General features: G+C 46.1%; 1 protein-coding gene across 1 annotated transcript in view; it reads right to left on the bottom strand.

The window, feature by feature from the left end:
- Positions 1–12,280, bottom strand: part of MEI1 (meiotic double-stranded break formation protein 1) — a 38,921-nt gene that overhangs the window by 6,173 nt on the left and 20,468 nt on the right. Inside the window, exons 16-23 of the mRNA XM_054183872.1 lie at positions 12,042–12,216; positions 11,784–11,931; positions 10,939–11,211; positions 7,693–7,858; positions 5,568–5,672; positions 3,558–3,668; positions 2,792–2,967; positions 341–422 (exon numbers count right to left, since the gene is read on the bottom strand). Of these exons, the coding sequence (XP_054039847.1) occupies positions 341–422; positions 2,792–2,967; positions 3,558–3,668; positions 5,568–5,672; positions 7,693–7,858; positions 10,939–11,211; positions 11,784–11,931; positions 12,042–12,216 (1,236 nt within the window). The remainder of the gene's footprint in view (positions 1–340; positions 423–2,791; positions 2,968–3,557; positions 3,669–5,567; positions 5,673–7,692; positions 7,859–10,938; positions 11,212–11,783; positions 11,932–12,041; positions 12,217–12,280) is intronic.

Raw genomic sequence — 12,280 nt, 5'->3', positions numbered from 1 at the left:
CCACTGGAGTTGCCCAGCAACTGCTGACAGCTGCAGGCAGGAATGGCAACATGAGTTCCCTTGTTCGTCTCCTCTCTGTGAGACACTATCCCAGTTCATGCTCAGTTCCAGATGTCACTATCAACCTCCAAGGAAGATTGGTCCAGCAGAACTCCAGACAGCTCCCTTTTGCCCTTTCTCACCACCAGTTACGTACTCCCAAAGCCAAATGGACCAAATCTTCCAGATCCCCACCAGCAACTGCACCATCCCATCCCAATGTCACCAGTTCTCCCTCGTTGCCTGTAATATGGTACTAGCAGCTGCTTCCAGTCAAATCCCTGTAACAGATGCAAAATACCTAACAGCAGGATTGGCTTCTTCTTCTTGAAGATGACTGCATTCACGACTTTTGTTAGGTCTAGAGAGAGTGTCTGGTGAACCTAGAGGAGAATTAAATATAAGAGAATAAATGGTGCTGGTTTGGACCAGGTAAAAAGCTCCCTTATGTACTTTCAGTCTTTAGACACTACCCCATGATGACCATTGAAAAACAAGGGAACAGCAACAGGGTTTCAGGAGTCTGACCCAGAAGGGAGAGCCACATCACTGGGCCCTCAAGTTTCACTCATCACCAGTTGCCAGCCCCGCACAGCTTCCAAACCACAGTGCAACTCGTTTGCCTGTCTTGCTCTCACTACTCCCTGCAGGCCCTCTGGCACATGGCTGGCAGACTGCTGAGCACATGGAATAGCAGGAACAGCCGTCATCAAATACATCTGTACATTAGCCACACAGTCAGGCAGCAGTGATGACAAGAATCTGGCCCTGCCTGCTGGAGCTGGGAAGCCTGCAAAGAGCCCAGGGCTAGGAACTAAGACATGGGTGAAGGAGGCAGAGGAGGTTAGGGACTTGGGAACTAGATAGCAAAGGTGGGCTTGAGAGGGCCGTCTGCAAAATACTGTTTCCATCACAGAGCAGACATCCAACAGCAATGGCATGAAGACTCACAGAGCCCCAGATGGGTTCAAGCTCTTCAGTAAGGCAGAGAGTTTACACGGAAGGGCAGGCATAAGGAACACAGGGCTGATTCCTTCAACCTGTCTTCTGAAGAGAGAAATATTCAATAGGAGAGCTAGGAGTACCTCCTGCAACAGGGTGGCAGTGGTTACTTGTCTGAGAACTGACAAGCCAAAGCCTTTAATAACCTACCATCCACGACCCACGTTTATCTGCAGGCTTTTGCTAAAGCCATTAGCAGTAACACAGTTAAGATGCAAGCTTGCTATGGCCAGACAAGTCCGCATCATTAACACCAGCCTGAGATGAAATGTGGGCAACTCGCATTTCTTGGAGCCGTTGTTCCCCTCTAAAAAACTGCAGGCTCAGGGAGACAGCCTGCCATCAGCTAACATTCACAGCCACAAAGGCCAAAGTCTCTCTACAAGGGCCTCCAGGGTGCTTTGTGCAGCTTCAGCAATACTGAGCAGCAGAAAGCAGCAAGAGAAGTGAGTCTTCCTCTTATCCCCTCTCCTTCTCCTGCAGCAGAAGATTAGAAACACTGAAGCTTAGAAATGCTGAAGCATACTTGAACCACTTCCATTTGTGACCTGCATCTGTAGTTTCTTTCCTGTTCTCTGGTGCAAGAAGGATTCTGGATTGCAGGTCATAGCACATCAAGCCAGTAAGGTATTGATGAAGCCAAACAACAGGCTTGTAAGCCACTAAATGATTGCACTTCAAGGATCAATATGAGCTGAGAGGGTCAATCACAGAAGATGAAACTCAACATTAGCCACTACAACTGAGTCCCTTTTGGGACCCACACGACACTGACCACCCAGACCCAGCTGTGACTTGTAAACTGAGAAGGTAAATTGTGCTCAGCAGTTAATAGAGCAGAACAGGCAGGTCTTGCTATGCATTCACACAGCTAACAGTCCGTATAAGTCCACTGCTGTAAAACCTAAGCAGAGGCAGCACACCTGTGAAGTAACAGGCGCACACTTGGTCTCATTTGGACTTTTGGAAAAAGTCTTCCCTCAGTATTAGAGAACCAGCCCTTGCCTCTCTGTGCAGAAGCACACATGTCCTTAATGTGATTTTATCATCCACGACTCCCAAAGAACATACTCTGCCGGGCAGAGCTCACAACTCACAACATGCTGTTTAACTCCATATCACGAGAGGGAGAGAGGCCTAGGTAGATACTTCAAAGGAAACATTATCCCCATGTGTTGGCATTCGAAAGTGCTTCCCTCGAAGTTGTAATTCCATTATCAGCTGACAATCAAGCTTAGCTCTCTTGTCAAACTGCAATGCGTCAAATAAAATGACAGCTGTCCACATTCAGCTAAAACCGAGCACTCACTTGCCACCAATAGGTTTGGATTGTGACTGTTCCACTATTGATCATTTTAGTACCAAAAAAGCACTTCGCAACATGGGAGCTGTGTCTTCCACCCCCAGCCTTTCTTTAAGAAAGACCTTAAAACGGATTTTGCTCCGTCCTGAAGAGGAAAGTGATTTGGATTAGGAGGGCTGGGTATGCACCTTTTCCCCCATGATTTCTGCCCCTCTCTAACTCTCCAATAATTTGTGTCTCAGCCTTCTACAACATGCTAGCTTCCAGTCCGGCTGGAGAAGTGCAGCAAGGAATAACTTGTTGACTATAACAAAACAGCAACCAAGGCAAGCAGATTCCAGGCCAAAGCAAACCACTTCCCTCTGCTAATGAAGAATTTTATTATTTTTTTATTATTTTTTTAAGGTTTAGCCATTCTCTGGGTCTGAATGCTAGAGTGGTTCTAACCTCGGTATTGTAGCGATGCTGATACAGCAAGAGGGACGCAACCAACAGCCATCCAGAGCACAGCAAAGCATCCTCAGATGACAAGTAAGCAGGGGGAGGGGACCGCAACCAGGTGCACTCCAAAACCTTCTGCAGGAGCTCTAGCAAGGACACATTGGAGAGCAGCACAGCCACTGCTGTATGGGAGAAACATAATCAGAGAGGCTGATGGGATGGCACAGGTTAAACCAGCTTGACAAGCAGAAGAGATGTGCAGAGCACGCCCCTGCTGCAGTGAGGCAGCCCCAGCTGCCACAGCTCATCAGAGTAAGGCTGTCCAGCTATGCTGGTATTCATCTCCCACAGCACAAGCGACCAGTTGGCCAGCTAATAAAACGACCGGCCTTCAGCTAACACAGCTGGAAGGTTGGTTAGAGCTGTTCTCTATTATTGTTTAATTTTTTGAAGCATGGCAATAGCAGGACTTTTCAAACAAGGCACCAAATCTCCACTGCTGTGCTTTATGAACAAGAAAAATACAGTGATTCTGTCTCTCAGCAGCCAATTCCTGAATCATCAGAAGGTAGTAAAACCAAACCAAACCAAAACAAAACCCTCAATCTAAAAAACCTCATCACAAATACAAAATGGTCTTTGTTAACTGTAATGCTGTGCCTGGAAGGGGAAAAATACACCTTACCTGCTGAGACAGTTAGAACACAGCCTCTGATGGCCAAGCTACAACCTTGCCAAGATTAACTTAGCGATCAATACAATCTTGCCTCACCTCTCTGTTGACTACAAGGTGTTGTCTGATGAAGGCTGCAGTACAGAAAATTCAAGGATGGCTGCAGGAGGTCAGTGTCCCTCGGCTTGCATTTCCCACAGAGATTACTGACTGGAAATAAAAGAACGTGCATAACACAGACACGAACATAACAGAGCACCTCAGCACAAGAAAGAAGTCAGTCAGTGGGGAGAGAATTCAGACAAGAGCGACACAACCTGAAGTGAAAATAAACAGAGCATGGTACAGACAAAGCAATGGGCATCTGCCCTAGAGTGTTTGCTTTAGACTGAACAGTGCAGTGGAGGATGATAACAGGGAGGGGGGAACAGAATCATAGAATCATTTAGGTTGGAAAAGACCCTTGGGATCATCGAGTCCAACCATCAACTCCACTCTACAAAGTTCTCCCTTACACCATATCCCTTAACACCACATCTAAATGAGTCTTAAACACATTCAGGGATGGTGACTCCACCACCTCCCTGGGCAGCCTATTCCAGTGTCTGACCACTCTTTCTGTGAAGAAAGCAAATAGGAAAGGGTATGGGCACGTGTAACATTGGGCAGTAATAAATCCAAGAGCAACAGACTATAAGTTACCTATTTCCACAGACTGAGTTTGAACCTATTACTAGGTCAACCATAAACAGCCGTGTGCCTGTCTCACATGGTGATCAGTCTGGGGAATGGCATGGAGAGCTGTGCTCCTCCACTCTCACCAACTCTGCTCACCAGGAATAAACACGCCATGTTTGTTTTAAGCACCAAACATTTAAGAACAATGTTTAGCAAGAGTTTGGGAGGGAAACCCAGGACTGCAGGGCTCAGCAAAACTGTCATAGGACATCTTTTGAAGAGCTTAAAGTCTAAGTAAGCAATTCTCAAAAAACACACATCAACACGCCTCCCCACACTCTTTCCATCTACGAGCTGGTTTCACGTAGGCCTCATCAGAGGAGAGTGCTCTGCACACCCACTCCTGAAGAACATAGCCTGGGGAGCCAAGCAGAGAATGAAGGGGCTGGCTGGGGCAGGGGGAGGGTTGTTTTGAAAAATACAGAGCAGAAAGCAAGAGCAGAAGGAGCTTGTGACTCCTGGGAGCATCTGAGCTGTGCTCTGAAATCACAGCAGCTAAAAAGGGCTGGTATAAAGAGGACATGCTTCTTCCACACCCCCAGTTCCCTTGGCTAATGAATGTCTGAGAAACACTGCCTCTTTACAAGGGCAACACAGGCAGCCCCAAGACATAGAACATTTCAAATTGAAGCAGATAGTCCTTCAAAGTCTGCTGGAGAGATCAATTTGTCAGAGCGGGGAAAAGATGAGAGGGTGGATCAGCTGAGCTTCCCTCTAGTATCTATTCTTTTTTCACGGTCTGCATGAACCTCCAGTAGCCAAGTAAGAAGGGAGAAGTCACCAAGTAAGGATCACCAGACAAGAAAGCAGGTCACAGTATGGCAAACAAACAAACACAGCCCGTTCTTCCATGTCTCTGGGGTGGAACGCGCAAGTCCTGCAACTGGTTGGGACCCATATACTCTGGACTCACACTCCAGGAAGAGCCCAGGTTCACTAGGCTGCGGGTTCCTGATGGCTGGTTCACGGGACACCCCTGTGGCGTGAACCCCACAGGGGTAGGCTAGCAAGTGTGGACAGGGAAGGATGTTTCAGAAAGCACAGCAGCAATACTGTCATGTGCCAAGTCAACAACAGTTATAGACCCTGAAATAATGTCACGGCCAGGAGAATACTTTGTCCACCTTGTGAGGTTTCAGACAACAAACGTATTGTAAAAGCAAGAGGCAGAGAACCTGGGTTTTGTTGACTGAACTGGTAACCAGGGCTCTTTACAATGCTCTAGCTATGAAAGTATCTCAAAGCAACCATAACTGTAATGCAAGATATACCTTCTCTCAAAAGACAAAGAGCCAGCCCCTGATCCTCTTAAGGAACAATTAACAAACACAGATCAAAGCCCCCTGGGAGAAAATGGAAGCACAGACTCACCCTGGTGAAGCAGCTTGAAGTCTGTGCTGTCCAGTTCCCTCACACCCTTGCTCCGCAGCTGCACCAGGAAAAGGAGGCTCAGCAAAACAGGCAGGTTCCTGTTAGCTAAAGAAAGGTGCAGACAGCTTAGCTTGTCAGTGAACTTTAAACTGTTGTACCTTAAAGCATGCCAAGAATTGGTAATTTTCCAGCTTGGGAATGAGTGTGGGTTAGGGGATGAAATATTCCTCCTTTACAAACACGCTCACAACTAAATTCTCATGTCTACAGTCACCTCTGGATCGGGCCCCCTTACATGCTGGATCCTGCCAACATCATTCTAGAACAACTAGAAAGGAGGGGAGAAAAGGAGGCCAGGGTCTTTTACACACTTAGTGAACCATGTAAGGGGCACGGTCACTGCACATTCAAATTGACACTTAATAAGGTAGAAGTCACCTGCCCTTTGCAGACTGCCCTCTTCCCATCTACTTGACCATCACTGGTAGCCCAAGCTTTAACAGCAGCCCAGCACCTCCGAGTGCTCAGCTGGACAGCATTTGTTCTCCAGCACCTTGTGAGGCCAGAAGATGCTGCCCATCCCACCCCACAGGGCAGAGCAGAGACAGTAGAGGTGAAAGCCCCACATGGCAGGTCTGTACTCAAGGACAGTGGAGCTGGTCAGCCACCCCAGGGCAACATCCTCCCTAGTATATTCACTCTTCTGCAGCACTGTAAACAGTGCCTTGCATTGTATACAGCCATACCTACAGCAAGCAACTATTGCCTGCAGAAAGTCTTCACAAAGGCTCAGGAGTTTTCAGTTTAGAGGAGGAAACATTTATGGGTGTCTTTACTGTTAACATACTCTCGATGGAGTCCCACTGTTGGGCCTTCTTGTTGTCTAAGAGCAGGCTACTGTTTGAACAGGAATGCAGATCCCCTGGACTTACCTGCCTCAGACCTCACAGAGAGCTGCCTGCGTGCTGGGAGACAAGGAAGACGTTGTCTCCAGAGTACATCTGGTGTTTGACTTTCTGGATGGGGCTGCCAGTAACTCAGCTAACGAGTTCAAGACACAGTATGAAGAGGAGCTGGGGATATTAGACACCACAGAAGGGCTCTAATCTTGCAAAAGGCATTCTAGCCTAGTGTCCTGTCTCCATCACCAGCAGTTTGGAAAAATAGATCTGACTCCCACAACACAGACAATCTACCCCCCCACAGTACATCACTAGATCAGTGACAGAGGGACATCACAATTCCTTCTTTATCCATAACTTTGTAGCCTCATGCTCTATGATGCTCCTGCTTTCCAACCCCTCTCTTCTCCAGCCTACCGACTTTGCTGGAGGTAAGGAAAAAACACTTTCCCTATTGTTGCTTCCATCCCAACTTCTGCTCAGCAAAACACCCTAAACAGACTAGGGCTGTTACAAGTGTCAGCAGCCCTCCCAGGAACAACCAAAAGCTGTGCTGGGCCCCTGTCCCAGGGGAGCCAAGCACATCCTAGCACTGCTCCCTTTTTCAGTTCAAGCTCACAGACTGCTTTGCACCATTCATGATGGGACAACAGTCCCAACTCTGCAGCCAGGCTAGTAAGGAAAACAGAAGGATTTCCCCTGTCACAACTAGGAGAAATCTTTGAGAGATTTAATAGAATTATGAGACCTGATGATACCACAGTTCCTGTTTGGAGATCAGTGAATCATGAATGATTCAAACCATCTCTGCTCCCGGCCCCTGTGCCCTGAGAACCAAGCGTACTCAGGCACACCAAGCTGTTTTGCGCAGAAAAGAGGCAAAAAGGAGGACGCCTTTCCGTCACCAATTGAGCCACTGTTCAAGCTGGGAGATTTACCAGCACAGCTGTCCACTTAAACACTTAGAAGAGTATAAGAAAACCTTGCCTTTGTTCAACAATCACAATTTGAAGCCAGAACAACCTATATCAGAAATATTCAAAACAAGAACTTCTGGAGAAGGAAACCAAATCAGCACAGTTCTGTCCACAAACTTCCTCATGCAGATAAGTACTGAAGCTACACTAACAGTTCAAAAACACTTTATCCCAGACTGCATCCTTTCAGCCATCTACCGTGATAGTTGATATTACAGCAAAACCCAAGTCACAGAGGGGAGTCACCTTTTAAGGAGGCTGAGCTGCTCTCTACCAGCAGCTGCTGCAGAATCTGTAGGAACTGATTCCGGAGGAGGTCACAGACAAGGACATCCTCATTTTTTTCCAGGAAGGTCCTTAGAGTCATCAACACCTTCCAAGCGACCTCCACAGAGCTTGAGCAGACCAGGTCCTGTGAGGGAAGATGCACACACGTTACCTTTCTGCTGCGATTAGGCAGAAGTCACTGCTATTTAATACCATTATGCTAATCTGTGCCTTGGGAAACAGCCTAATAAAGCACCATTCAGATTAAGTATGTCCTGATTAAACAGATAACTGAATAAAGCAGACGGACTCTCGCCTGATGGGCACCTCTGAGTAATATCCTGATTAAAGAATGGATTTGGCTGTGTAACTCCTGTCCAGCACATGAGTGTAGGGGTAACACACATTTAATGTCGAGGTTTTAGACAAGTGAGATCCTAAAGCCAGGGCCCTGTTTCCAAGAGCACAGAGCCTCTGTCACTTCTGCTCTCCTTGTTGTTTGGAAAAATCAGGTTGCATATTAAAGATGCTTACCTAAATTCAAGCTTATGAGTCAGTCCATAGTTACTCATTTTCAAAAGGCCGGCAGCCTTGTTTCTGCAGTAGCAACATAACAGCTAAACTGCATGAAATGTACCTAAACCAGACAAGCAATCAGTCACAGAAAATGGAAGAATCGTATACACAGCATTCAGCCCATGAGCCTGCTTCTTGACTACAGAGCTCTGTCTGGAGCCTCTGAGATGAATCCCACAGCCTTAATTTGGGCATACTTTTGTTGTTAAGGTGTTTAACATAAAATTCACCTGCACAGCACGTACAGATGCAGTTCCACAAACACCTGGCAGCGCTGACATAACATGATAGTCTTAACATGTATTACGTCAGCATCACCTTTCCTCTCCTCCCCCAGTAGTCCTGGCTACTGCATTGCAAATGGTACAGCTGAAAGAGGTAAACAGAAAACTAGTCTCAGCAACCAAGCCTAGGGCCTGTCAGGGCAGCCTACTGCCTTTTCCAGCTGCCTTCCCCTATCACACAGTAGTTACGCAGCCTGGGATGATGGAGAGGAAATAGCTGCGTGACCCCATACCCAAGGAAAGTAGTTAAGGTAAGAACAGACTGCCTGTGCCAGAAAAACCTCTCTAGTTCTGAGCCTGATTCCTGCCCATATCTGAGACCTTCAGGAACAAGGGGCAGGGAGCTGTCTGCACAATCGGCTCTGCATTCTAACATCAGTCTGCAATATAACATCAGTCAGCCTATCTCCATTCTCTCAGAGAGCAGCTCAGATCTGGAGCATGGAGAAGACAAGTTGGACAGTGTGTGATCACAACCACATTCACCCCCAGACGAACACACACAACACAAAATGGCACTAACCAAGGGCCACAGCCTTCCTGGTCCTGGTAAACGGATCACTGTGTTAACATCTTCCTTCCTACTCAGGAGCTCAAGGTCTCAGAGGAAGCCACTAACCATCTGTTCTATCTAATCTAGACAATTATTAAAAGCAGATAAGCAAATAAATCATCCTTGGAAGGACATTCATTTTTGTTTCACTGTACCATGCAGAGCCTTTACATTTTACTAGTGCATTCTCAGGCTGAGGTTATTCACCTCATAAGTTTTGTTTACATCTGACAGTATATTTATCCCAGGATATTGCACTGTTTTATTAGCCCATCTAAATTCAGATTGATTATGCTCTTCCCCAACTGAAAGGTGAATTGTCAAAGCCTGTGATTTATTACAACTCACTCTAAAGACCAGGGCAGAGCTAAATTAATTTATTTCTGCAAGAGTACATGGCAAGACAGAAAAGACAAAGCAGGAATGCTATACCATTCAGCGAAGGAGCCACCGTTTCTCTTTTGCTTATTGATAGACCTCAGATGTATACATCTGCTTTAGTTTATGGAGTGATAGGTTCCAGAACTACTGCCAAAGGTAACAGCACAGGCAAGTCTCATGGGACACTTCTCCTCCTTAATTTGTACTGATATGTCATCTCATTGATCACTTTTACTAATGCTCTGCAATGGTATCAAAAGCCTGGATGTTGCTACCTACTCTGCAATATCACCCTAACTGTGAAAGAACTGCCCTACGTGAGAGCCCTCCTGTCAGTCATTTCAGTAACCTGGGATATTAAAATTTACTTCATAGCCTCTTATATCAGAATAAATACATGCCAGTCTGCAATACCCAATGGGTGCCCACTCAGAACCAAACCTTGCTTCTTCACTGTCTGCTGACATGGGTGTCTATTCTCAATGATACACAGTTTTAATTTCTCTAATAGGCTCGAGAAGAAACATCACAGCTCTTAAGTTTTTGCCCTTATAGGCAAATCTCATTGCCACTCATCTTGTGTGGCAATGTTAGCAAGCATTTACTATGTGACTAGCTGAATAGTCATGGGACAAGTGTCCACGGATGGTGAGGGGTCACAGGGCAGCTGGGGGAGGTGGAAGCGAGAAAAGGGCTCTGCGCATCCATCAGGAACTGGATTCTGTCATGATTACAGAGGTTAACAGAGCTCATTATGCCAGCTAAAGGCAAACACGCTAGTCCTGCTACTTCAAGGCCCCTTTCTCCCCTGCACTGATTAATTTTCCCTGTCCCGAGATTTTTATTTTATCTTTTAAGAGCAATAAAACATGCTATTTGCAGTCCTGAAAACTCAAGAGTACTGCAAAAATCTCTGACAAGACTCTCCAGTTAAAAGCAAACAAAATTAAAACCCCAAGCAAACAGAAAGCCGTGCCCTCAAAACCTGTTCTCCGCATGCTGCTTTTTCAAAGTTCTTTGTTCCTCATACCCTTCTCATCTATCAGTAGCAAACCATTGCTCCCATATTAGCAAAACAGCTTCTTGAAAGGCTGCCACAGAAGAAGCTGGAGTACCCAGCTGCATATCTGGACAGAGAAAGGAATAGGGTTTTTCACGGCATACATCAGCAGCACCCTTCAGATCTCTTCCTAGCCAACTATTAAAAGATCCCTTTCTATCACAGTGGATGGACGACAGAGAAAGAGCTAACACACATACACAGTCCCGTTTTCCGTATTAGGCTTCCTTGGGAGGTGGAAGTCTGTGTATACACACATGAGCCCTTCTAGCAGAATCCTTGGCCTCATAACAGCACTAAGAACTTTAAGAGCCACAAATTCACCTAAATCAGGGACAGGATAGCAGCCTGTCTTTGTGAAAGTCACATACCAGTAAAATAAGTAAAATGCTGGAATTGCTCTTCAGAATGGGAAGTAACGGGTTAGCACTGCTCAGCTGATCAGACACGCCAAAACCAGCTTCTTCAGTCTCAGTTTGCTTGCAGTCTCCCCAGGAAAACCAGAGTTGGAGGACCTGGTGTCCAAATCTCCCCGTAAGTTCAGGGTAGTGCAGGAAGAATTTCATCAGGAGAGGACAATGAACGTAGACAAAACTCAGATCTGGAAGATTATTCAGGATCCTCCTTATGGTACACAACGACCTCTGGTAAGCGTGTGGGATGGAAAGGGGGAGGGGGAGAGAGAACAAAATAATCACCATGCACTGAATATCAAAAAGCTGAAGTGATGAGAGTTTACTGTGAGAATCAGTCACACTGCCTTTTCAGTAGACAATCAAATATATCAGTTAAACATCATTTTGTGAAGCCCATTTGCATCACAAAAGCTAAGAAACTTGTAGGCTTTATACAGTGCTCAAAGCTGTGCTGCAGCAGCAAAGAGCCATATGGGAACACTAGAAAGCCTGCTGCAGAGGCTGTAGATGTGTTCAGGAGAATGAAGCTATGAAATTTATTATATTCCATATGTGAATTCACAGCCTATCCAACGCATTTACACTTCCCACACATACACAAATTTATTCAGTCAAATCTATATTCCCTAGTGGCTTTTCTCAGTTAACTTTCCAGAGTGTAGATGCACTGCACACTCTTCGCTCATTCACTGCTCACCACCTATGTCAAAATACTTTCTGCAAGAGGGTTGATGGGAGTAGGGAGAAACCTTAGTTTCAACAAAAAACATCCAAGAGGTAGGCATGAAATCTTCTTTTACCAAGTCCAGGGCTTTGCCTTTGTCCTGACAGACAGCAAGGAGATAAAGAGCAGCTCTGAGTATGTATGGAGGGGGACAGTCTCCACGGTCCTGTGCTGATACGAGGAAATTTCTTATGGCTAAAGATAATTCTGCTTCTGGGACAAACCTGCGTTCAAGGAGATTGGAGTGGAAAAAATAACATTAGACATGCCTTACCCACCAATACATGGTATGTAAAGGCCACAAAACCACTTGCCTTGTATACTTATGGCTCACCTGTCCCCAAGGGTATAGGCAAAGTATAAGAGTAGTACGAAGCAGTGTTGGTGGCTGCAAAGAGACTGATCCAAAGAGAAAGGCTCAGGTGTTTCAGCCAGGAGGAGAAGGCTTTCAGCAACAGTGTAGTTTAATGGAGGCAGACCCTTCTGCAGGAGCTCAGACATCTCTTGCTCTAGAAATAAAACTAATATGAGCAGGCAGGCAGTGATGGGGAATGTCTATGACAAAACAGAGTG

This window comes from Rissa tridactyla, chromosome 1 (genome assembly GCF_028500815.1).
Source record: "Rissa tridactyla isolate bRisTri1 chromosome 1, bRisTri1.patW.cur.20221130, whole genome shotgun sequence".
Lineage (NCBI taxonomy): Eukaryota > Metazoa > Chordata > Aves > Charadriiformes > Laridae > Rissa > Rissa tridactyla.
Note: the sequence above shows the minus strand (reverse complement) of the source record. Positions and strands in the feature narration are given on the sequence as shown.